Here is a 27,725-nt window from a genome sequence, read left to right as displayed (position 1 = left end):
CAAACATTACAAAAAAAAAAAACAATTACTAATCAAAGAAAAAATTCTAATTACAAAAAACTAAACAAAAATCCATTTTATCTCTTCAATGGATGTTAAGATTAATAAATAAATCGTACATTAGTGTTGATACTGGATTGGGCATATAAAATGCGTAACAACACAAATAATATAATAACAAAAATGTTTTTCATTTGTAATCGCAATGGCAGGAAGCTTGAATTTGGTTTCAAAATCACCTCTGATTTACAACGATTAGAGCATTAATTTAACAAAATGCGTAAATAAAACATTGGACACAGAGTTCAACCATTTATTCAAATAAATTCAGCTTGGGGCATCGCATATTGTGGGTTTGTGACATTGTTCCGTCGCAGATAGGCCGCGAGGTGCGAGCCGACGATGTGTTCGCCGTCTATCGATCGCCAGAACACGTCGGCCTCGTGACGTAACCAAGCATTCTGACCGCACTCCTAGGGAATGATTTTACTACATCATATTTAAGTTAATAATACGCCAACTCTTCGTTAATAATGCCCCCTTTTAAGAATTTCGATACTTCCCTGCTGTTTAGCTACTCGGGGATATTTCGACACTCCCCTTAGCTTATTATTTATTTTATTTTATATTATTTGCTGCTTAGCTACTCGGTCACATATCTGCCTGCTTGCGTGCCTGATAGGGTAGGATGTAGGGGTTCGTGTTTATAAAAAAAAACTTATAATTCGATAAATTCCATCATTCTTTGACCAAAGAAAATTAAAGTAACTAACGAAAGAGTATTTCAAATATTCCAAACCAACATATTAATTAGAAATGGATTAATATAAAACTAAAATATATTGAAAAAGGTAACAGGTCCCTATGGCATCCTGTGACTGCGCCTGGTAGATAGTACCAGTGACCCAGCTGGTATTACCTCGCTGTATACTTATTCGTTGAGCGAGGAAATCACCAGCTCTGGGGTCACCGGTACTACTACCAGTCGCCAACTTAGATCTTTATTTAGCGCCTGGGCATTTGAACCCCACGGACCAAGAGTCTCTAATCCAAAGGGAACAAAATTAAAGTTGGAGGAAATACCATTTTATTCAAACTTGTAATTTACTAATATATGTTATTCGTATGGATTTTATATTTCACGTTTTACTAAGAAATAAGTGATATTACGACGTAGTTAATAACTTAATATCCAATGTATCTCGAATGATTATTGTCGTCAAATCGTATAGGAAAACTATCGTTTCGTTTATTTTATTACCTCATATAGTAGCTGTTTAAAACAAAATATTAATTTATTACCAGATTTAAAATGGGTAATATTTACCTTTAGCCTATCCCCAGTGCCAGTAACAATACACGTTGACAAGTCAGGGTTGGCTTCAAGATACTCGTTGTATTTCGTCTTCAGCACATCGTGTACCTGAATTTTGAATTACTTTAAAAAAAAAAGGGTGCGTGAACTTATGTACGCGCGTAAGAAGTTATACTTCTTTGGAATTATTAAAAATAGTTTTTGATTGCATGCAAATAATTAATTACAATTAAATAATCAAAGACTGTCATTATAGTCAATAAAGTTCAGTTTACATTTGAACAATTAAATAAATAAATATTTATTAATATTATATTTATATTTATTATTATTTTCTAATATTAATTTAAATATTCAATTTAAATCACTTCTGATTATAATTCAGACTCACATATAAAATTCTCACTTGTATAATGAAAACAAAATGAAAACACGTGTTTTAAATGTAGAAACTCAAAGCATGTGGATAAATATTATAAATATAAATACACAGTGAACAGAGGCGGCGTGCGGCATGCGCCACTAACTTCATTCTGTTAATTTTGTGTCACGGTGCGCGCGCATCGTAAAATTTCACTCTCATCAATTTTTCATAACGCGCCTAAAGAAGTATAACTTCAAAAATCTCTTTCGCGATCTACAGTTAGTTCTCAGTTAAAGCATTTACTGAATTAAATTGAATTGTAATATTTACGACTTTAAAGTATCAAGGACTTTCTGTCGATATTCCTTTTAGGAACGCGAGAGGTCGAAATAATAATTATTGGAACAATGCCATATATATCGAAACCCATATATAAAGAAATTGAATACAATTACTACGTTGTCAAAACGTCTTACCGTTTTGATTCCATGGTCTTCGATTTCCATCATCAAACCGTGGAATGCTTCTTGATACAAAGCCGACATCCACGGCTTCGTGAAGAAGTCATAGAAATCTTCAATCAGGTTCAACTAAATAAATAATCGTTTAATAATGAACCAACCTTACAATAATTCTAAAGAATGATCATACACGTGTAACAGTACTTGGTATATAAAAAAAAATAATTGCTTTATTAAGCAATTAATTTTTTTTTTATTAAAAACGAAAATCTCCTTCATACAACAAAGATGTTTTTTGTTGTAGTATTTTTCTAATCTGCTACGATCTATGAAGATTATATGTATTATTTGGTCAATACTAAGTGGTAGACCCCATAGACGATGTAAATAATTATAATAATGTACCTAGAGGAATCTGATATATCTTATAAAGGGTTTTTCAACAAGAACTTTGTTTTCTAAAACAAAATAAAACAAAGAATTTAGAGGAAAATGAATAAATTTTTTATTGTATTATAAAGAGAAAAGTTTGGCAATTATGAATGAAAAATGATATCTGGCAAGTGTCCACCACGACCACGCTGACAGATGTTGATTCTTTCATCAAAATTTTTAATCACTTTTTGGCAAAATGGAGGGTCTATTTCGTTAATGACATCACGGATTTTGAGTTTTAAGGCTGCAATCGATTCGATTGACTCCGTATAGACTCTGTCTTTAACATAGCCCCACAAAAAATAATCCAGTGGTGTTAAATCACACGATCTGGCTGGCCACTTAACAGCTGAATTTCGCGAAATTATGCGCTCGGGAAATTTGGTTTGCAATAAATTGATCGTTTCATTGGCTGTGTAACATGTGGCACCGTCCTGTTGAAACCACATTTCAGTGATATCCATGTCATCAATAATAGGCCAAAATTTAGTGGTTAACATCTCGCGATACCGTGATCCATTGACTGTTACCGCATTTCCAGCCTCATCTTCGAAAAAAAACAGCCCAATCACGCCTCCAGACCACATAGTGCACCACACAGTAACACGTTGAGTATGCAAAGCCTTCTCAATAATTGCTTTAGGATTTTCAGAAGCCCAAATGCGACAATTTTTCTTGTTGACGTACCCTGACAAATGAAAATGGGCTTCGTCTGAAAAAATGATTTTTTCAGAAAAACCAGCAGGTTGTTCCTGAATGAACTGAGCGAATCTGCGACGATTTGAATGGTCGATCAGCTTTAATTCCTGCACCAGTTGAATCTTGTAAGGCTTCAAAGCCAAATCCTTTCGCAAAATTCGCCATGTTGTGCTTTTGGATAACCCCAATTGTTGAGAACGTCGTGAAATTGACAAATTTTGATCTTCTTCAACACTGTGGCTCACGGCGGCGATGTTTTCTGTTGAACGACCCGGTCGAACACGTGTTGGTGTTGGCACATTTTGTACCGAGCCTGTCGACTCAAATTTCGCGACCAAATTCTTAACAGCGGTCTCAGAAGGACGATTATGCTGGCCGAAAATATCACGAATTTTACGAAATGTAACTTTAACAGAACCACCATTTTTATAGTGGATTTGAATTATTTTAATGCGATTTTCGAGCGAAATTGAATTCATTGTAATAATTGCCAAAGCACCTGCTACGAATACCGCCAAAAACTAAATGTCAAAACTATCACGTTCTCGGTGTTGCCACAATTGAAAAACAAACTTCTTGTTGAAATACCCTTTATATAAAATTCTCGGTAACGTTAGTTACCATACTCCTCCGAAACGGCTTGACCGATTTTTATCAAATTTAATATGCATATTCAGTAGGTCTGAGAATCGGCTACTATTTTTCATACCCCTAAATATATTTTTCATAGGCCGGCAACCCACTTGCGAGCCTTCTGGCATTGAGTGTCCATGGGCGGTATGATTTAACATCAGACGAGCCCGCAGCAATATAAAAATTATGTAAGTATTTTTGAATTCGATTCAGTAATATTTTAACAAACAAATTTCCTCTTAATAATATTAGTATAAAAATTTAGATAAACCGAAGTTATTAATTAAAAAAAACAAACCTCGAATCTAGAGAGCAAATTGTTGAAATACGACTCATGTCTTCCATACAACATAATAAAGTTTTCTGAAGCAAACCGTTTTTTTGATAAACAGGTGATCGATTCAATTGTATGCAACGCGTTTATTTGAAGGCGAAAATAATTCTCATTTTTATCCGTTATTAATGTGTGACCCTGTAAATATTGTTATATATGTTTTTACTTGAAATAAAATAAGTAAACAAGACAAAAGTAATTGACGCTTAAGTACTTTAAAAACAAAAATGTATTAAGTTTTATTTTATATCCTCTGCTTCACTATGTATTTTTTGTTGATTGGAATGAATGTCTTTCTACCTGAGAGAATCGATCATAGATCCGGATTGCCACATATATAATACTAAGTTAAATGGTACAAAAAATGAAGTTATTTACTTGATGAGGCAAGGTCATTTGCACAGCCATGGGCACTTCAGGGCCGGGTTTTCTTAGTTTTAGATAATACAACGGTCCGGGAAGAGTAGCTGTTTGTGTTAGCGGAGCATCAAATTTAGGTACCGGCTGCCAACGACTAACATAAAAATTGTAACAATATTATATATACTTAAATAAATAGTAAACATTCGTCATTACTTGCTTAAAATTACATCAAATTGGTAATAGCGCCATCTATGTTACATTAGTATTAACTAACAAGTAAGGTATATTCTACGTGATCGTAAAATTTTGCTTCTTACGGTTTCCCTCTGTAGCACTTGAATACATAATATAATTAAAAATAACAAATAAAAATATACTTCATTATAATAAAATAAAAGAAAAATGTAATCAGCTTCTAATATTATTTTAAATATACTTAACATCATGTGTAATTTCAGTAGGTTATTAAATAAACGCTTTGAGCTTTTAATTAGACAAGTGAATTAATAAAAAAAAATTACACCTTTAAAATGTAAATTAATTTAGAATCGTAAATGGAATTTCTAGAGTATTTTCTTTACACATACCCTCTGATAGCACTCATTGTAAGTCGTAGAGCACTTGCGACACTAGCGTGAGAGTCTTTACACCTGAAAAACAATACTAATAAACCTCTTATATTAATTAAGTTAGGTCCACATCCTACCTTGGTTTCCGAATTCAAAAAAAATCTAGTACATTCTGAAAATTACAACATTAAATTGATCTATTTTAAAAGAGGAAACCGGCATGGCTTAGACCCAAAAAGTCGACGGCGTATGTCTGGCACAGAACGCTGATCACCTACGTGCCTAATAGAAAAGCAAATGACCACGAAACAGATACAGAAATCCAAAAGATTTAAAAAAAACAATACTACACAAGTCGCATTTAAGTGTCACCATGTTACAATTATTTCTTTATAATTGAAACTAAAAACAAACCGAACTATTTCGTATAGCGTATATTCTTGTTTATACAGAACTGGACAGACATTTGGCCGTAATCACACATTATGCTAAAATACGGCCAAGGCATGTCCAGAATATTCCTATTTACCCAGAGCTTGTCATTTTAAATGTCATATTTGTGTAATTAAAAAACAATATTAGAAGGCTGGCTTGATTGTGAAGTCTTGTAATCTATTATTATACATGAATTTCAATGATTTTTCTTAAAAGTTTTGCCGAGAATCTAGCTTCGGGCTATACGCTTTGGGACCTGAGATTTGAGTTTTAAATCTACAGATCAATCAATCAATAAATTAAAATCATTTATTCATATTAGGTAACACAATGTACACTTAAGAACATCAAAAAAGAAATATACATTAAATGCCTAAATGCATAAAATTTTCAATTACTGCTAGTTCTCAAATCAAGGGCGTAGAACGGAAGAGGAGAACTGGCAATAAACTCTTCGCCATTCTTTTTAATCGCCAAGTTTTTTGTTGTACAAAATGTTTGTAAGGAGCTGCAACCATGTTCCACATGACTTCTTAAGTAAATATGTGGTGGAATTCAACCATTCTTAATATAAAGATCAGCCAGCTATTACTGTCCACTCTCTAAATTCATCTATACATTTTAAAGGTAAAGGAAAAATATACTAGCAACACTAACGGCAGAAGCACGGAGCTAAAGCGCGATGCAGTTTCAGACTCCTCTTCGTGAACACCTGTCATGAATGGGTCCAGTTTGCGGAGAAACAATTGAGCCATCTATAATAAAAAATTCTGTAATCCAGCTCTATGTAGCGACATCTACAATCTGCGGCTAGAATCAGTATGACGACATACCCCAAACTGCGCTATCGAAAAATTTTATTTAACATCTTTTACAGGCCTTATACAAAAGTAGCCACACTAAAAATTAAAAAAAAAAACTAATTTTCTTGCAATGGAACCATCGCCGTAAGGAAATCCTTAAGACACAAGTCGCACGCTTATCTTGTACACTGAGAATATTTTTTTTAAACTATAACGATCCGTTACAATACCATGAAGAATACAAACTGAGATTAATTATTATCATATATTTTTTTAGATTGAAAAGCAGCTTTCAACACAATACATCACAATTATAGGAGGCATATAAAGTAGAAATAGTTGTATTATTGTATTTAAACGTGATGGCGTGATTAGGACCATACAACTAATATTAATCTTTAGAACGAATATACGACCTCTGCTTTATGCATTAAAACTTAGTGCGTAATATTTATTTACAAAATTTTAATTGCTTTTTATACTTTCACTTGATTTACATAAAAAATTATAATAGACATAAAACCAATTAAAAAATATAAAACAATTGTGCAAGAGTGGAAGATTTTTGTTCAAAGCAAGTATATGGTACTAAATATACACAAACGCCAACAATGAACTTACAAAACGACGGAAAAAATAAGTAATTAAAAATTACAAACACCTAGTTAGGGGCCGTTCATAAAATACGTTCGCATACAAGTGGAGGGGAGGGTTCTGGCTGAGTGTGACAAGATGTGACAAGGGGGGACGGGGGGTATACGGCAACGTGACGTTCGCCGTTTATCATTATTAGAAAATCCTTGGACTTCTGAATAATATAAATATTACAATTATTTATATGTTCGTTATGAAAGATATTTATAATTTTATTATAACTAAACAAATATTTTTAATTTTCATAATTTGTGTACTATCATTAATTATGTCACAGCGTGACAATATTGGGGGGAGGGGGTCAAAAAAAGCTGATTTTAGTGTGACGTATTTTATGAACGGCCCCTTATAATTAATTTACATAAATAATGAAGATATTCAAGATACTATTCGTTTATATCTTAAACTTTCTATAGAAAGTGAATTAATAGTTTAGATAAGCCCCGCGGGCATTAGATGTAAGTCTCAACGTATAGAATACAAAAACTGGAACTAGATTTAAACAGAAAAGCTACCATATAATTGGATGGCATAATTAAAACTTTTTGATATAGGCCCTGTGGCGCAATGGATAACGCGTCTGACTACGGATCAGAAGATTCCAGGTTCGAATCCTGGCAGGGTCGAGTATATTTTTATTAAAATTCTACGACGTACATATATTTTTATTTTGTTTTTTAATATGGAATATATTGAAATTACCACAACACACTTTAAAGTTATACAATAACTTTAATTTATTTATCAAAACTATTATAAAATATACAATCTTTGTCGGTAAATAATGAATAGGACTGTCTATTTAAATGTCCAATTTTTTTTTTTAAATACTTACTGCTTCTCCGACATCCTCTGAAGTATAATATTTATGCAATCTGTTGTTTGCGTACAGTTTCCTTGAATACCTCACACAAGGTCCAGCCGCAAACACGTGAGGATCATTTGTATCGAAATTGGGTCCTACTACTAAACCTCCATCGTATACTAGGCCGCATTCATTAATTGCTGTCAATAAAAATGTCCCATAGATTATATAAATACTGTCTAAACCGTTTACGACGACATCGTTTAGAACAACATAACGGTCATAATGACCAAAATCAAAGGTCTCGGCTGAATTCTATCGTATTAGGTATTTAATAACAACGTCATCGGCTGTTACGACCAAATATGAGTAGTCCCTTCGATGTCGTTATAACAGATTTTGACTGTAGCTATCATGGGCAAGAACTCTGACCACAGGTATAAGAACTATACGAAAATTTCAATTTCGGTTGTTGACAGATCAAACTCCTTACAATTTACACAGAATACAAATTATATTTAGAACAATTTTACTTCAATTTAAATCTATTGTATTTAATGAATTATATTCAATTTATTCATAAAAACTAGATCTCACCTCTCTTACCATCACAATTTGACGGAAAGAGACAAAAGATTATTTAAAACAGTGCCAGAGTAATAATGAATTAGGACTTGACACAAATAATACAAGATTTAAATACCTTTAAACGCATAAACATCGATAGCTTTAAGCCCATAATAAAACAAGGCAAAGCAAGGTACATGCAACGCCGTTAGAGGTGATATAAGTCGTATAGTTTCCACTCTTTCTCCTTTCTGCATCCATCCATACAAATAAGTTTTTCTATACACTTGGATGTTTAACTTTTTCAAAGATAATTGGACTCGACCGTCGATCTTAAATCATAAAATGGATATCTCGGTGTACTTTCTATATTGTTAACAACTTTCGTCTTAACCCGGTTTTATTACTTTATTTACATAACGTTTCAAGTTTATTTCAGCAACGGTAAGCTTTAGTGTCTCGCTGTAAGTTTATCACTTACATATGCTAACCCGCAATATACTATCTTACATAAATAATAATAAATCGAATTGGTTCGGATATACTTCGGTGGTCAGCTGGTTCTACATAGTGATGGTGCGCGGCAAAAACTGCCTTAAAAACGCTCAGTCGTGGAAGGAAAACTCGTATAGTAATAAAATAGTAGAAAATATCCTGTTTTGTTTGTCTGTTTACTCTGAAACTCTCAATAGGGATAGCGGGTATGCGTCATTATGTCGGAGCGGAGCTATGTATATGTCTCTTTACTATATATATAAAGGATATAGAGTAAATATATGAAAGAACTGAGAAATAAAATAAGATTAACAAAATACAATATAGAGCATATTCAAGTCATTAGCAAACTACAGAATATCAATAAAAACAATATTGTCAACTTAACAATACAAGAGACTCTACTTTCCTATTTCTAGTTTACAAAAACATACCGTTTCATTATTAAAACAATTAACTCTCATTGTTCTACTGTCATCAGGTGGAAATGGCTCCACGAATGCAATTGTTTTAGCACTTATACCCAATTCTAACAATGCTGCGATACATGTATATGATTCTACGCAGTCTCCGTATACGACAATTTTGTTATCTTCGCTCAAACCATTATCTTGATGTTCTAAAACATATTGATACTTTTGAAAACAGTTGCCAAATTTCAAATGTTACCGCCTGGATCCGAAATACTACAGATTTTACATTAAATGCGTTTAATCAATTGGAAAAAAATAAGTTCCCCATACAAGAGTAGCTTGCCTAGTGGCAAGCTACTCTTATGTCTGAGGCCGTAGGTACGATCCCCAGTTGTGCACCAATGGACTTACTATCTATTTTCTGCGCATTTAATATTCGCTTGAACTGTGAAAACATCGTGACAAAATCGGCTTGCCTTAGACCCAAATGTCGAGGGAGTGTGTCAGGCACAGGAGGCTGATCACCTACTTGCCTATTAGATTGACATATGATCATAAAACAGACGCCGAAATCTGAGGCCCAGACCTTAAAAGGTAGCGCCACTGATATATTTATTTTATATTAGTTAAATAATATGACTTTCTGAGGTTTATGAATAAGGGACAGAAAATTATTAAAGTATTTAAGTTTAAAGTAAATTTTAAAATATATTAGTAGAAAAAATTATTACCGAGTTTTTCTATTTAATAATTAAACAAAGAAAATGAACTAACTAGTTTCCTTTATAAGTTTCATCAGTTTTTTAAGACAGCAATTCGCTTGGTCCAGGGAATTGATAAGCATCACATTTTCTGGCAATTCTGGTGGTGGTGGAACCCTGTCAGGTTGGTATTTCACGTCATCCATTAGAAGACGATCGCAGAACTTCACTGGCCTTAATGAAGAAGATTCTTTACTTTAGTTCAGTAAACAAAATTAGCACATAATATACAGACACAACTTTTTGTCCGATGTAAATCAAATAGTATAGTTAAGTATCAACAATCGTAACCAATATTATGTTGGGTATCTTATCACAATTGTAGTCATATGTAAAGCTTTTGCGAAACATTGATATGAGGTATTCTTTTCTCATTTTGTATGATTTTTAAGATAATCGAGGCTTATAATTCGTTTATGTACAAGATTATTTTACCCAGTTTCTTTGGCTGTGTCTTTGTCTGGAGATTCCTTCAAGTAATCGGGATGCTGGAACTGCTGCCCGCACACCAGCACCAGCTCATCATAGAACTTCATACCACCGTCCTTAAGATGAATGCACTTCTTTTTCCTACCAAAATGATTATGCTTGAGATTTTTTGTTTTGTTTTTGATTGTAACAATTTTTAAAATGGCCTAATATAAATAACGATAGATGTTATATGGAAAACAGAACAGCGCTCCGTGGGTCCTCTGAAGAAGAAAAATAATTGGGCGAAGAAAGTGCGTTTTTAGGAAGCTTTCAGGCAGGTTTGCGTTGTGTAAGATGTGGTGTGGTTGGTGTTTGTTTTCAAAAAAGTCTGGATATTTCTATTAAGTATAGTCTAACTGTTAAAAGTTTTGTTTCATAATTCATTGTACAATTTTGAAGTTGGTTATTTAAAAAAAATATAAATCTAATAATTTTTATCCTACAAGGTTTTTGAGCTATTTATCAAATATCCAAATGGTAAAAATTTGATAGCATAATTAGGAATCCGGCGACATTCAATAGGATTTCGGTTTATTCGAACATGGGAGACATTCTATTTCCTTGAACATTGCATCGCTTAACTACGTGTTGATGTTTGATCTTTGATTTGACGAATCGACGTTTTGCTCTGTGCTCTCTTCTTCTTCGTAGTCTTCGATCCTGCCGTAATTTGGTCAGCACAACGAGTAGGCGATCGAACCCGACATCTACTTCCATCACTCCTCCTTACCATGTACAGTTTGTCGAGACTATTTGGTCCTCTCCTGGACTTTCAAGGACTACAGTCCGTGAAAAAAAGTTTTTTTTATAGAACAGGGGGTAAACGGGCAGGAGGCTCACCTGATGTTAAGTGATACGCCGCCCATGGACACTCAATGCCAGGCTTGCGAGTGCGTTGCCGACCTTTGAAGTTGAAAAACTCGCATTCGCTTGTTTTGCCTAGTTGTCCTAACAGTGTAACGTTCGGTCGAAAATGTTAGAGTTACACTTAACATTAATCTCACCTGTCAATTTTAACCATAAGTCCGGATAGAACATCGACATAATAGTAAAAAGGCATGCTTTTTATATATCTGTCTGTGTATCTACCGTCACGCGGTACGCAGATTTCAGCTGCTTTCAGACAGTCTGGTACTGTTGGTAGACCGTGCTCAGAGACCAGGGTTATATTGGTGAATGTTAGGTACTGGGCACTGGAACTGAAATTAAATAATTATAGTATAGTAGTAAGACAAAGATGAGAAAACTAATAATACAAAGAAAATTGTTACTCTGACTAATGTCACTGGCAAACTTTTTTGCACATTTTCGCGTATTGCTTCACATATAATTTTCATATTAACATTTGAATAGATGATTATATCTGTAGAGTAGATAGGGGTTTTGGTTTGTTCTTCGACTCTTCGTGGTACTCTTCTTATCTAAATTCTAATTCGTATCTCAAGTTTTTTTTTTAATGTTATGGCAATAGTTTGGCAGCGGCACGTAAGTCTAGCGCTGGCCGATACGTGGAGTGGATTGCTGCGCATGTGTACTGTCGCGCGGGGGACTGAATGCGACTGGAGAGCCAATCGACGCTACGCGCGCCCGCTAGCCCCCCTCAGGTACCTTATTTTTTACTTCTGCGCAATAACGGTCAGCGCTAGAGTTTCGTGCCGCTACTTGTATCTCAAGTTACAATCTCGTCTAGACAGCTGTCAATGTCAAACTTCATAAATAAAATAACTGATTGACAACTTATATATACTATAATAGCAACTGGTTTCAAAAAAAACGCTCTGTCGTAGAAGCAGACGTCAAGGTGAAACAGGTTACGCATTAAATATTTAGTTGCGTCTTACATCTTCATCGATGGTGACTTACCCCATAACCAGAGCTTCGATAAATGATAATCCTGTACGACTGGCGCCGACAACCACTATACTATTGTTTACGTACACTTTGGGCATACTTGTCAACGGACGTTCTAATGTCCACAAGGCAAACGGTGTGGCCCTGAAATCGAAGGTTAATGTACCACATATGCCCAAAAATAAGTAGCTTATAAACTCAATACTATTATATCCTATTATAATAATATCAATATATTAGTGTTATTAATAAATATTAATCAGTGTTATAGTATTTTTCTAAGGTTTTCATTTCACGTGGCGTAAAACAATGTAAGTTTATTCTGGAATCTATGAATTAGATTTTCCATACTGGTACATCCCATAAATCATTATCATTCATTCTGATATGAATCATCGTGTCTCTCTGGTTTAGTGGTAAAAGCTTATGGTATTTTAACCGGAGGTTCTGAGTTTGACTTAAAACAGTATTTCAAGTAAGACAGTTACCAAAACGTATGAAAGAAATATACGCAAAAACGTTCCTATATGAACCATATATAAAAAACTCAAATCTTACATGGGTTTAAAGATCACTTCAAGATCTTTATTTCCTCTAACATTGGGGAAGAATTGTCGAGGTAATACTGGTTTCATGTGACTCGATAGAGACATTAAATGTCTGTTAGGACTCTGAATTTTATTAAAAAATTAATTAATGAAAAAATAAATTGTATATTGTACATAAACCAAACTTTGACAATGACATTTCCACAGATAATATATCAGTAAGTACGGCTAAATGCAAATAAACGGCTATCTTTATTTAAAAAGAAGGGTGCGTGTACTTATGTACGCGCGTAAGAAGTTATACATCTTAGGCATTATTAAAAATAGTTTTTGATTGCATGCAAATAATTAATTACAATTAAATAATCAAAGACTGGAAAAGGAGTCATTATAGTCAATAAAGTTTTACATTTAAAAAATTAAATGAATAAATATTTATTATTATTCTCTTACATTAAGTGTAACATAAATTCTATTATTATTCGAATTTTGTTTTTAAATTATGTCCAATGCCGTAGCATCTTCCGTGGGCAACTTCATTCTGTTAATTTTGTGTCACGGTGCGCGCGCATCGTAAAATTTCACTCTCATTAATTTTTCATAACGCGCCTAAAGAAGTATAAGTTCAAAATATTTTCTAATCCGCTATATCAGAGTCATGCTAACTAAAACTACTTATTGTTTCAAATTTATATGAACCAAAATAAAATAAAAACAGTGGCGTTACCACCTGTAGATCTGGGCCTTACATTTATGTATCTTTGTGATGTTTTTTTTTGTTTTTATGAAATTCTATTGGAGCCATGATTCGACCTCAGGAGGAGGATCAAGTCACTTGGCCAACACTACTCATATGAACAGAAAGCTACATATAAATTTACTAACCGCTTCTCCTTTAGCAAAAAGACGACAAGCGTAAAACAGCGTAGTATATCTTGTATATCTGATTAAGTCACGTAAATACCATCGGCCGTGTGGCTCCATTATTGGAGTCATTATTCCCACCAAAACCTAGAAATTTACGATACTACTTCCGGTAATTTTTATCCATATATATACCCATAGACGACAAGTATTTCCAAGTCCTATAGATGTGTTACGAAAATCGTAATAGACCTCCTGTTAGTAAGTTTTGACATACGGTTTTTTTAATTTAAATATAGCATAAGCAGTGGCGCAACTATACCATCTGGGGCCCGTGGCAAATTCTTTTGATGGGGACCTATCAATAAAAATTGTCACGTTGTACTCAGTTTAATTTTAATCAACTTTGAGATTTTGAGCGTACTCAATTACACGTTTATGTCCCACTAATGGCCATAGCCCTCCTCTCTTAGGCGAGAGGGAATGGTCTGTAGTCCCCACGCCAGCCCAATGCGTATTGGAGACTTCACATTCATCCATAGAACATAAATCTCTTGAGCAGGGGCCCTCTTGGGTCGGGGGCCCGTGGCATTTTGCCAGCCCTGCCTCCTATTGTTACGCCACTGAGCATAAGATCTACACGAAGTAGCAAAATCTACGCGCTGTAATAATTACATACCGCAGCATCAGTACCATACTTAAAAGGTTCGGGGTCCAAGTCATATTGTGCTCTTATTATTGTTGTATCTTCTAGAGGTCTGAAACAAAATTGTATGTAGTTAAACATATTTTAGTGTTTATAAAAGTTGTCTGACGAGAAAGCAATAGCAAATCTCAGCGCCTCAGTGTAGGGCACCAATGGACTTTCTGTGTGCGCATTTAACACTCGCTCGTACGGTGAAGATAAACATAGTGAGGAAACAGGCATGCCTTAGACCCAAGAAGACGACGGTGTGTGTCAGGCACAGAAGGTTCATTACCTAGTTGCCTAGTAAAAATGATCACGGAACAGATAAAGAAATCTGAATCCCAGACCTAAAATGTTGTAGCGCTATTGACAGAGCTCAAGAAGAGGTAGTGTCGTGAGGCGCTAATTGGAATCGGGGTCTTAATGTCTTACCGATAACCGAAGAACACACACTTCTCAATTCTCATAGTGAATAAAGTATTGAGTATTGAAGAACACTTTAAATCACTTATGAAAGCTAAAGATTCTTTACCCTAAACTGTAGTGGTAGCTTTTAATATTTATTTAATTAAATTCTAAACATTTTTATGAAACAATTCTTAAGAATCTTGGTACAAGTGCGCATGTGCAATAGTTGCTCATTTGACTTGTTCGGTTGCCTACGAATTGTTACGAATTGACTCGAACATCTCCTCGAAGTGGGATGGTCGAGTCTGAGTATCGAAGAGATTATAAAAGAAGTTATGACACATGCGCAAGGGCAAATTACTTTGTTTTAGTTTGAAGTTATACAGTTTATGTAAAGTAAGTTAAGTGAATTATAGTGAATCAAGTCATTATTGGAGTGTTTAATTTCTACCCTAAGAACTAAATCAATTAGACCTTACACTATTAATCATACACCTTGCGCAGCTACGATTAGCGTGATACCAAAAATCTTTGCAATTAAATAAAAATGTATGACCATGTACTCAGTTTAAGTAATTTCTTACCCCAGTATGACCAAGCCGATCGGCTGATTCTGACTGAGAAGAGAAAAAGATGACAACGAGGGAATATCAAAGCTATCGTGAAACAAATCCAAAATTTCTTTCTTTCTTGGCGAATTCTCCAGAATGTCTTGCATACTAATAGCATCGTATAGTTCCGCTGGACGTACTCTCACATCCCTAAAAACAAAAAAAATATAGGTTTTTGCTATCTACGTAGGATCTTCTCAGTCATATTCTTCATAACTGTAGGTCGTGTCACTGTAAGGTGCCTGCTGCCCAGTTAATGACATCTCTCCACTTTATTCGGTCTATAGCTTCGCTTAGCAGAGCTGTTATGGGGAGACCCGTAAGCTGCTGCCCCGCGACCTTGTGCCTATATTACCTACATACGTTCCTACGTATGTACTTTCTTTATTAGTTGTCAAAAACATAACTAAAACAATAGCTAATACAATTACACTATCCCATAAAACCTTATTTTGAAAATGTTTTGCTTATATTTGAATCTAGATATTTTTTTAATTAAGGCTGTTTTAATCTGTATCCTTACAGATAGCAAAATTCTATTTAAAGATAAAATAACTTTCGTAACAATTTCATTGAAAATAAAAGTAGACTCACCCTCTAACAGAATTTATGTGAACCACGTAAAGTGTCTCATTGATAAACCTCATCCGATAATTAAACGGTGTTACTAGCTGAAAAAAAATGCCGAAAATGTTGTGTGTATCGCAATACAATTTTTTTTTAAACCGTGTATTTTATTGAATATGAAGAGTAATTCCACTGATTGAACTAGTACTAACTAAGGTAGGTGAGTAATAAAAATGAAGGGTAGAAGACATTTTGTTTCTCTTACTACGATGATCCTTTAACAGATGGGACAACACCTAGTCTAAAAAAAATTCACCGTAAAATGTTCCAGAAGCGGGAAGCACGTATGGTTAGTCGGCAAACAGACGATGCAGTAATCTCTATCTGGAAATAGCTCAAACGCCACTTCTAACATATCGAAACCATATCTGAAATAAATTAAGATTTTTAATAGGGTTTTTAAAACCCAATGAGAAATAAAGCCCTCAAATTGATATTATTTAGCATACGTCCGGATGCTAAATCCCAAACCTAGAAACGCGTATTTGACAGATGAATACGTAAAAAATATTATGTGTTTTGGATATATAATCTATTATTTCTCAGACTAGACCAGAAAACACTTTAACATTACATTCATATGGTTTGGGTAAAAATTTACCGTTCATCATAATCATGGCGCATAGCAAACAACTCCAATAGAAAGGCATTAGGTGGTCCTATGAAGCGTGTTGGCTCTGGAGGCTTCGCTGGTGATATCATGGGGAACTCGGCTATAAGATAAATTATTTTATAAGCTACGTACGTTTTTTAGAGATAGCGACATGCGACAAGATAGTCACAATTGTTCCACGTGCCTCGTACGAAGATTAATTATCTGCGTAACTCGCCAATAGGTTTTAGCTAACTACAATACAATTTATGAAGATGTTTTTTCACCTTCAAATTCAAATTCAAAATTCAAAAATCAATTATTGACGTAGGTAACACAATGTACACTTGTCATTAAAGAAATAAATATTAATGCTTCTAATTTTACATTTACTGCCAGTTCTCAAATCAAGGGCGTATAACGGAAAAGAAGAACTGGCAATAAACTCTCCGCCACTCTTTTTAATCGCCATGTTTTTTTTTTTTTTTTTTACACAACGTTTGTAAGGAGCTGCAACCATTACACCATGTTCCACATGACATTTTAAGTAATTAATAATAAGAACATAAATAAAAACAAAGACTTGTCCCCTATCAGCAGGAGGCATGGTGAAATAGGAGCACGCACTTACATTCTCGTGGGAACAACACGCAAACACATAGTCGAAATAATTAACATCACCGCATACACGAATTCAAGTACGACCAGTCACCACAAGCAGCACCCGTTCACGAGTATGACGCATGGCCAGCCATCGGCCCCCTCGCCATATTTTAGGGAGAGAGACAACCCGACGCATGGACGCCGCCACAAGCAATGACATTTAAGCGAGCATGACGATCCTTGAAATGTGGACTTGGCTACATAAGAAAATAATAATAATACTGAAATAATTGGATACTACATGGATCACGGTTTGTTCCCACTTTACATTAAAACAGTCGTGGATGTTGACGATCGCCCCAGAGTCTGGAAATGCAGCCGAGAGATTCAGTCGTGTTACCTATAATATATACTGGAGCAACTCATATCCAAGCACTAGGATCGTTTAAATATTCATTTATATTATAATAAGCCTTAGCAAGCAGTTTTACTTTAATGTACGATTTAAATTTATTTATTGACAACGCTTGTATCTCACTAGGGATTTTGTTGAAAAAACGTATACAATTGCCTTGGAAAGAATTACTCGTTTTATGCAGCCTTCTGGTTGGTGCGCTAATTTTGTCTTTATTACGAGTACTATAATTATGGAAGCTACTATTCTTTTTAAAGATATCTATATTTTTCCGCACATATAAAATATTCTCATAAATGTATTGACTTGCCAGAGTCAAAATATGTAATTCCTTAAATTTGCTTCGGACCGACTCCCGTGGGGAGTTACCAAAGAGGGTAGGAAATATTTTAGGAAGCAGGAAGTTTTTGACTTTATTTAGCAGTAGTGACATTTTTTTTTCTTTAAAATATTAAGTTGTAGTTTGTGTTATGTTTAATTTCGATTTTCTTTTTTTATCTTTTAAGGTTTTACTTACTTTATGTTTTCGGTTTCGTATATTTTGTTTATCAATGTAATCTGTTTCGGCTTTGTATACTGTCCATGTGTTTTCTTTTATATTGTAAATACACTTACATGTCCTTTTCCCAACGTCCTTATCAAGATATTTATTGTCATAGAAGGATTCTCTGCGACGAACTTTTGTTTTTTCATCTTGGCTGAGAAAATAATCAATGAATAGTTCTTTTGTATGAGTTTCACTTCTAAATGTAAAAGTGACATAGTATCAAAAGTATATTATTCAGAAACCTTTGAATCTATCCTCCAAATATTTTTTTATCTCGTAGAATTAAAAAAAACAGCACGGTGGTTACATAGTTAAATCCGTTATTTTGATTAAACTCTAGTCAATACCAAACATACCTGTTTTCATAGAAGTACTTAGGTACTTTCATTAACTCTGGGTCTATGTTGACGATATCATATTCCATTTCCTCTGGCTCTTCGAGAAAGAGATTCAATACGTCGAGTTGGCTAAACACACCGGGTTGTGACGGGCGTGGTGCCTTAACTTCTTGTTCTTTGAACTTTGAGAATTCGTCATCACCGTATACCCAAGTCACCTTTGTATGACAAGCAATTTAATTAAACTTTCGCTTCACAATATTAAGTATACAAAGTTAATTTGAACCATAGTTAACCATCTAAATCTAATATACAAAATTCTCGTGTCGCGGTGTTTGTAGTGAAACTCCTTCAAAACGGCTTGACCGATTCTCATGAAATTTTGTGTGCATATTGGGTATGTCTGAGAATCGGACAACATCTATTTTTCATCCCCCTAAATTTTAAGGGTAGTCCACCCCCACCATTTTTTTTTTAATTTTTACATTTTTTTTTTTTTTATGATACAACATTAAAAAATACATACAACCCCTAATTTCCACCCCTCTACGATCAACCCCTATTTTTTATTATAAATGATATACATGGCAAAACGACGTTTGCCGGATCAGCTAGTATATTTATAAATAATGAAAGTTTTTAGTAGATTACTGTTGTTCCGTAATCCTTTATTGGATTGAAGGAGGACTCTATTAAAATATTTTACAGCGTTTTATAACATTAGTAAATATTCAGCGAAATGTGTATCAAAAATATAGTTGTATCATACCCTCGACTTAGTTTCTCTAGACATTGCGCTTGTAAACGAAGATTCCTTTTGGGGATCATCTTTTGATTCTAAGAGGCTGTAATATGTGAAATTTATATAAAGAAAACTCTTCCTTACCTATCAATGAATACTAGTCAAAAATATAAATCTTGCGTTGGTTGTAGATACTAATATAGGAGTAAATAGGAGTCACAAAAATAAATATTATTTAAGAAGAATTTTCAGAATAAATAGTGGTATACACATACTAAATAGGTACACAAAACAATTCTCGGATTATGAATTTAACGGAATACAGTGATCTCACTCTAATCATTACTATAGGTCTACCAGGATCTGATGGCAAAAAGGGAAAAAAGAAATTGACGCTAGCAATACTGGGGAAATTGGAGTAAAACGTTTTGATACTTTTTTTCCTTATAGCGGCTGATTCTGTGTGATACATGCAAAATATATAAAAATTAATCCAATGATAATTTTTGAAAATGTGGCGAATGTGGGGTTTGAAATTTAGATGAAAACTCCAATTACTCGGTTCATGAAATTATTAATTAAGAACTTGAAAATGGTTCCGAATACTGCACATCCATAAAAAAGTCTTCAACGCAGTATTTATAATAAACCTTTCCTCCTGCATCTCAATAAACCGATCTTGTTCTATGAACTGATTTTCAATTTTTATTACATGTTCACAAGATTTTCGCTATTCATCAATCCCTATTTGAGAGAAAGAAACAGTGTAAAACTCATTTATCTTGTTTCTGATCAATTCTAAATCAAAACTATCCTAGTTTATTTGTAGTATAAGAAACCCCTGAAATAAACCAGTTTAGTATAAGTACATAATATAATACACACGAAAAATCCCATAAACCAAAGTATCAAGACGTGTCATTCCTACTAACCAGTCAATGCTTGCACATGGCTCAATATCGATGATTGTGTATGTTCTGCATCTTGTTGATCAAGTATTCTTTGATAAACATTGAAAACAATATGTCTTGCTTGCAATCGAAGAGGTTTCTTAGACATTTTCATCACTTTTTAAAGGAAATTTGAAGCCAAACCAAAAACAATTCCTCGAAATTTCAGTTGACAGATGAAATTTTTCTTTTATTGCCATATGAAAATCGCTAATTTTTTTTTTTTTTTGCCATCAGATTCTGGTAGACCTATAAGTGTATTGGATAAGATTCTGAGTCAAGACTTAACACAACTGTGACTTCCGTATGTCAAAAACGTCATTTTGACAGATACAGACCTGACAGATGATCCATCTACGGTTTTATCTCTAGGTTTTATGACGCGTTCTAAACGCCGCAGACCAGCGAATGGTGATAGATCAAAACTCTCTTCCAGCTCCTCAAAATTTATTTCTGTGTTGAGGCACATTACACCAACTGCCACTTCTTTATGCTATAAAATATGATTCACGAAACTAAACCGTTTATTCAAGAAATATCAATCCAATTGTCTTTTAACTAAAGTAGTAAACGGTGCAATAAGATTGATTTAGTTCATATAACAATTAAATATAATCTATATTGTCTATGATGACGAGAGCGGACCGTATCTGCCTCCTTCTGGTTTCTTATATGTTTGCCATAGTATTTTTGTATGATAATTTGAGATTTTAAAAGAGTACCGACAGTTTTTTTACCTCGGCTTTTTTACCTCGCCCTACACCCTGTCTTCATTGCCGATGGGTAGGGATGTCTACCGATACAAATTTAATGACGTGGAATAAGTGATATCTCGTATTCCATAATAAATATTTTTTGTTTTAATTTTTTTTTTAATTTTTATGGGTGTATTATCAATAAGTGGTTTAAAATTTCAGAGTACACTATTTACCTCACAAACAAGCAAGGCCCTTTCTGATTCTGGGTGTCTCGATATAAGCTCGCTAACGTAAAAATCTCCGTACAACTGACGAAGTCGAACAGAATGTTGTTCTATGATAGGCACTATATCATCATTATCCGCTTCACTGAAACATCAAATTCAACAAAAAGAAAACACACCGTAATTGTAATTTTAAAAACTCATAAGAATCTAATGAATTTGTCAAAATTATAGTAATTTATTTATTCTCGTAGAGCAAAATTCGAAATAAAAACTTCATAAAAATTTATATTGTTTACATAGAATTAATGAATGGCGCAAAAAATTCACATTGCCGCGCAATAACTGAGGCGGGCGCTTCTATAGATGCAAAATTTGGTCTCTTTTATTTATACCCTTTTAATTTATTAAAGATGCGTTCTACAAGCAACACATAATTCTCTCCTTGGTTACAAACATGTTTTAGCACAGCCATAATATTTGACAGGTGTCGCTAGTGTTGCTATTTAAACTAATGCTTGATAAATTGATTTTCAGGGGCGAATTTTGAGCCTTCAACTTAAAATATACTAACACTGCTCGTCGAATTTTAAGTCTAGGACTGACATCCCCCCTCTCAGCAACTAACAGCGTCGGGAGCTGGTCTCCAGGAACACCTCGTTCCAACGCTTGAACCCGTCTGAATGACGCCTCAGAACGCGACTGCCCTGGTACTAACACTGAAATCAATGTTTAACCTTTTTTTTTATTATATCTATTTTATATAGAAGGGATATAGAGAACAATAACGATGATTGCCATTAAATATGCTGACTTTTAAATGTATGTATTATAATTTTAAGTATGCAATAAGTTTTAAGAATTAGCTATTCAAAGGGGGAACGCTGCCAGTATCTTCGGAACCTTGCCTAAAGGAACTCCTTTAAATAATATGTTTAAGTTATTCAATTTTAAGGTTAGTTAGTAATATTAATTTAGTATTAAAGTAATCCAGCCAAATGAAGAATCTGAAGAAGAACTGTTAAGAATATGTTCTCACTCTCTCGTATAGAAATCGCTATAGAAACGTCAAAAAAACAAAGTACGCTATTCATTTCTACTCTTTTAAAAAAGAAGACTTACGTGGATGTTCAATAATGGTTCTCATCATTGCGATGTACTGTAGGTAAGGGTCATGCATAAATACAGACTTTAGCATATTATCAACAAGTTCTCGCGCATAAACTGGATTCCAACACAGCAGGTGCAGGAAAATCGTGTTCCGTGAATTTAGTTCTACATATCTGGAATACGTTTTAGGGTTTAAATTAAAATAAATGTATAAAAAAAAATATTTTTTATGGTATATGTTAAAAAAAGTGTTGGCTATAAAATTTAATACAAACATGTTTCTTTTGATAAAAAACCGTATATGAATAAAGAAAATAATAAGTACAAAAATAATTTAAGCGCTTTTAACAAGGTTTTAGCCTTTTAATCAGCTCAAACTTGCTTGAAAGTTATCTTTAGAAACAAATACTATACTTATATTTACTCCATACAAAATCTTCCCACGCGGCAGGGTTGACAGAAGGCACAAGAGGATGATCCTTTAGAGCAAGTGCACCTACTATTGTTCCGTTTATATCTAACTGGCATATAGTTAAAACACAATTTTTCCTGAAATAGTAACGCTGAAATAACTAACATCTGCTTCTAAGTTACGCCATTTCAAACAATTAACTAATATATTAATTTAATCCATGTAGAAATTAATACTTTTTTGCGTAAATAGAGAAACAATTTTTTTTTTAAAAAGGATGTCTAATAAAATGTTATAGAAACTTTAATTACTGTAAATTATGTAAAAATAAGTCGTCGCAGATGTCGTCATGGACAGAAGACATGCCATTGCCACGTGCCGATAAAATTACCTACCATATCATAAAATTTGATACCAAAGTTAATAAGATTCTATTTTATTATTTCATGTATTCAAATTAATTTTGTCTAGTATATATACTAACAGTAGATAGTTTAAATCCGCAGGACCAGTAATACGAAAATTCAAAGACATAGATTCATTGACCAAAGTCAAAATAGCAGGAACATCATCAGGTCCTGCTAAACGCACACTTCCTAAAGGCAACGCCCGAAATACACGAGATACCATTTCCTTAATATTTGGCCCTATCCAATTTGTAGAAGAATCTTGTTATTCTGACAGGAATGTACTTTTTGACAATGTTTTTTTTTACCAAATTGAAACAACAAGTGATGTGTCAAGTGATAATCTGTGAGAACGAGAATGTCCCTAGGTAACACTGAAAGTGTTTAGAAAATGAAAAGCGGCTTAATGTAGAAAGCTGCCAATACTTTTATTGTTTTTCGAAGTAATCTCCGTTCCTCCCTACACATCGTCGCATTCGATGGAACTACTGAGAAAAGCAGTGGACCCATTCTTCCTTAGGGGTCTCTTCTATGGTATTTTCGTAGGCTTTCACCGCAACTTCAGGGCTCGTAAAGCGAATACCTCAAATTTTATCTTTAATTGTTGAGTAAGCCCACTACGAAAGTCATAATAAATCATTGACCGAAAGTTTTCTCGCGTTAAGATTATTTTTCACCTGTAACAAGAGTTTTTGATTTGCCGCCAATTCACAAAAACAAATGAATGCAATATACTACATTAGGTTACCAGAGTTCTAAAAGTTTTCATTAGCAATGTTTCTAACTGGCCAGTCCTAAACATTTTCAGTGTTACCCACGTATTTATAAGAAAATGTTGGAATTCGTCTCACCCCCTCTACCAAACACCATATTTGAAAATAAAATTTTTAGGCCATTTGTGGTCCAAAGTGGGTGTTTTCATAGACACTGTTGGTCCTTTTGTCATATTTTGTACTAGAACAATTGCCCGTCGCTTTGACTTCCAATATTATATTCCCAAACCATTAAAGTATGAATGTTTCGCACGTGGCCCGGCCCACCCACGACGTTTCGCGTGACATGGACCAAACACAAACGAAAAACGCCATCATTATATCTCCCATTCTTTCCAAGGTTATAAGAGAACGTCTAAGATTATGCAAGATAGGTCTTATTACGAAATAAACACAAATAATTATCGAATAGTTTATTTATCCTGAAATTCATACTTGCTGAATTTAGATACATGAAATTAATAAAAAGCAAATGACAACTAATCGATTGCCATCGTCTAAATAAAATAATTTAAATTTTGAACTAATCCTTAAAAATAAATGACTTCACAGTGGATCTCTATGGGCGAATGCTAAATGAAAGTCGAATTAACTAGGAAAAGGTAAAAAATTGCAAATATTTACAAATAAAGTAAACCCATGACCCACATTAAACAAAATAGTTTGAATATTCGAATAACTTAAAATAATTGGATATAAAGTTAGGTACGCTATGTATTGCTAATTTAGCAGTAGGCGGACATAACCGTAATAAAATTTGCGACACGCTTCACGAGAGCTGATTGGGTGATCGCTTTAATCGTATTATATTTAAATTGCATACACAAAATTCAAATAAATCTTTTGGCATATAATAGTAATATTTTTTTTAAAGATTCTTACGTTTCTATTCGAAAACTTGCTTGATAAAGTGCTATCATAAATTTCACATCATAGAGAAAAATGGTTCGACAAAACTTGACAACTTTAAATCGTGAAATAAGTAAGATTTATGATTAAATCTTGTTTACACAATTCATCTTTAAAACAAGATCGACCAATCAGCGTTTGCTTACTATACGAAAGACCTGTAGAAATTTTGAACTATTATATTTAGACTAAATCATAACTTAAAAACCATTCAGCCACGATGGCCATAATAAGTAGATGCGCATAATCTGAATTTTGTGGCACTTTTAATTTCATGTCAATTAATCTACTTGTATATACAAAGCATTCGGTAACACATCTTCGGCTCAGTGAATGTTCTCGTAAAATCTATCAGATAATTTTACTCCTAACCTTAATTCTTAAATATTTAACACGATTCTAAATCCTCTATAGTGAGATGTCTTTTACGTGTAAAAAAATATCGTACGTAATAATCTATTTCCCTACATTAGTGTAATTATGTATAACATTATACGAGTATTGATAAAACCATTTGAATACTTACCCTAGAAGCATTGGACATACTTAGTTTTATCTTAGACAAACTTTTTGATAACGCTAAACGAATGACACGTCTCTCTTATCTGTGGTATGGTTTAGGAAACTAATCTATGGAACTTTTAAACGTTAATTAGTATATATGTAAGACTACTTTTAAAATATTTACAATTTAAGGGTTACATTGCTTATCTTATATAATTAATGCACACAAGTTAGCGAGTACTAGTTATTATATATTAAAGACAAATTCCGATACATCAACGTCTAATGCCTGATTTTCAAATATCAATTTATCGCTACACTAGAGTTACAAGTAACGCTAGTGTCTTCCAGATATAAAATCTTGACGAAACATTTCTCGCGACAAAACTAGACATTAAAAAGGAATCTTTTATTTATATCTATAACACTTACACTTATTATATCGCCAGTGTTCACTTGACTTGACTTTTCCCCTATTAACTGTTAAGATATTTATCTTACCTCAAACAAAACTTTGAACATTAATACATCCGAATTCGCCATTTGAAAAATATGTCCTATTAAAAATATGTGACAAATAACCTCATTGTGAATGTCAAACTACAAAAATGTTTTATTACAATGTCATAATAACTGAAACTTGACAATATTGTACTAAAGTAAAACGGGCGGCAGCGTTATTGCTATATTACCATATCAACAGCTATTTAAAAATGTAGTTTTTACATTTTTAAGTAGCTTTTAAATTGCTTTTGATTGTTCTAGCATAAGTAGGCTAAGTTACCATTTTAATGAGTAATATAGGTTACTTATTAAATATACAGTATAAGACCATTGCGGTTTCACGAATAAGCCTTAATATTTATTACAAAGTCATACTAAATGACATGTATCACTATTCGTTACGTTTCACACTCACTTTGTGAACTTTCGGCAAATTCGCATTCAAAATTTCATGGATTTCATATAAATCTATACTAATATTTTAAGACGTGATTTTGTTGTTCTAATTGAAATTCTTTAGGATTCCGTGGGGAAGATATAAAAAATGATTCCTTATTCATGCATATTTTGATAAAAGCCTTTATTGCTATCTACCACAATGGTTCTTATCGAGTCTGTATTGGTTTGTTTAAGAATATTTTGGGTTTTGACCCAAAAATGTCCTTAGCCATTTGCGTACTTATTCTAGGACAAATTATTCGACTCAAGTGTTATACAAAGACAGATTATTATAAAATGCACCTTAATTCGAACTTAAACACTATTTTAATGAATTTAAATATTGATACAAATGTTACCATAGTAAACAAAAATATTTTTTCTTGTATTAACTAAAATCTAATTATTTATAAAAACATTATGGCAATTAATATTTACAATATGTTATTGTAATAAAAGTACTAAATACATTACTATCGAATTAAAACCAGCTTATTGATTACAATTAAAAAAAATTATTCGCTAGTCAAATATCTAATTTTAATAATTGTAATATCTAAGTAAACTTGTTTTATTTCAATAAGTGATAATTAAAAATGTTTCGGCAGATTACCAATAAATTGTATTTTTACAGTCAATTCAACCCATGTAAAATCGGCCCGTAATTAAATCGATATATTCAAGTTATACTTAAAAGTAATTTATTAATTTTATTATTTACAAATTTCTATACCGTATACCGTGCCGTATTGTTAATCAAGTTGAAAATTTTCCGTATGGAAACTATATAAAAGAAATTCTACAATAATTTAAGAACAGACATGAAATAGTCAATTATTCCTATTAAACGAATGTACGAATTTTGAATAATAACTCTTTTGAGTGTATAAAAATGATCATTATTGGTATTCGTAATTCCTGCTATCTACTAAGGGAGCGTTCAAGTATTATGTAACGAATTTTGGGAGGGGGGGGGGGGGGTCCTTTTGTAAAACGTTACGATGCGGGGCGGGGATTGAATTACGCGTTAATGTTAATATTATTTTCTACTTACACCACATAATAGTAACTAAAGAGTCACTAGGTGCTCACGAAACGTTTTACTAGACTTGGGAACAGTACTATACTTGGGTACTGAGAAACGTTACGGCGAGTTACATGGGGGGGGGGGGGGTCAATAATCTTCAAAAAATGCGTTACGTAATACTTAAACGCTCCCTAACAGCTGAGTAGCAACCCAAATATTATAAACGTAGGTTAGGCAATCTAACATTGATTTGTATAGAATATTTTATTGTTACAATAATTTCTATCCAAATATGATATTTGGTTATACCAATAAGAACTAATTCATGTAAATTTTGACATTGTTATTCAAAATTCAC

The 27,725-nt window shown here is 33.4% G+C and overlaps 1 protein-coding gene, 1 long non-coding RNA gene and 1 other non-coding gene across 3 annotated transcripts; 1 reads left to right on the top strand and 2 right to left on the bottom strand.

Moving 5' to 3' along the window:
- Window positions 1-299: 299 nt before the first annotated feature.
- On the bottom strand, window positions 300-23,435 carry LOC125051995 (cilia- and flagella-associated protein 61-like). Its single transcript, XM_047652637.1, has 30 exons — window positions 23,290-23,435; window positions 22,808-22,942; window positions 22,406-22,566; window positions 21,858-22,002; window positions 21,293-21,428; window positions 20,700-20,854; window positions 19,439-19,514; window positions 18,688-18,887; window positions 18,400-18,482; window positions 16,776-16,887; window positions 16,431-16,542; window positions 16,142-16,218; window positions 15,521-15,697; window positions 14,520-14,598; window positions 13,862-13,987; window positions 12,987-13,099; window positions 12,441-12,572; window positions 11,582-11,776; window positions 10,542-10,676; window positions 10,120-10,280; window positions 9,367-9,551; window positions 8,574-8,769; window positions 7,901-8,070; window positions 6,266-6,363; window positions 5,192-5,254; window positions 4,620-4,755; window positions 4,206-4,379; window positions 2,156-2,269; window positions 1,328-1,423; window positions 300-473 (listed from the first exon to the last, which is right to left on the bottom strand). Exons 1-30 carry the CDS (start codon window positions 23,433-23,435, stop codon window positions 318-320), a joined length of 4,044 nt encoding a protein of 1,347 aa, XP_047508593.1. The 3' UTR covers window positions 300-317.
- Window positions 7,619-7,691, top strand: Trnar-acg. The gene has a single exon. It is a non-coding gene; the product is annotated as a tRNA-Arg (tRNA).
- On the bottom strand, window positions 19,985-20,572 carry LOC125051996. The gene is made up of 2 exons (XR_007117388.1): window positions 20,344-20,572; window positions 19,985-20,252 (listed from the first exon to the last, which is right to left on the bottom strand). It is a non-coding gene; the product is annotated as an uncharacterized LOC125051996 (long non-coding RNA).
- Window positions 23,436-27,725: the final 4,290 nt, after the last annotated feature.

The sequence above is a fragment of the Pieris napi genome, chromosome 8 (assembly GCF_905475465.1).
Source record: "Pieris napi chromosome 8, ilPieNapi1.2, whole genome shotgun sequence".
NCBI classification, from domain to species: Eukaryota; Metazoa; Arthropoda; class Insecta; order Lepidoptera; family Pieridae; genus Pieris; species Pieris napi.
Note: the sequence above shows the minus strand (reverse complement) of the source record. Positions and strands in the feature narration are given on the sequence as shown.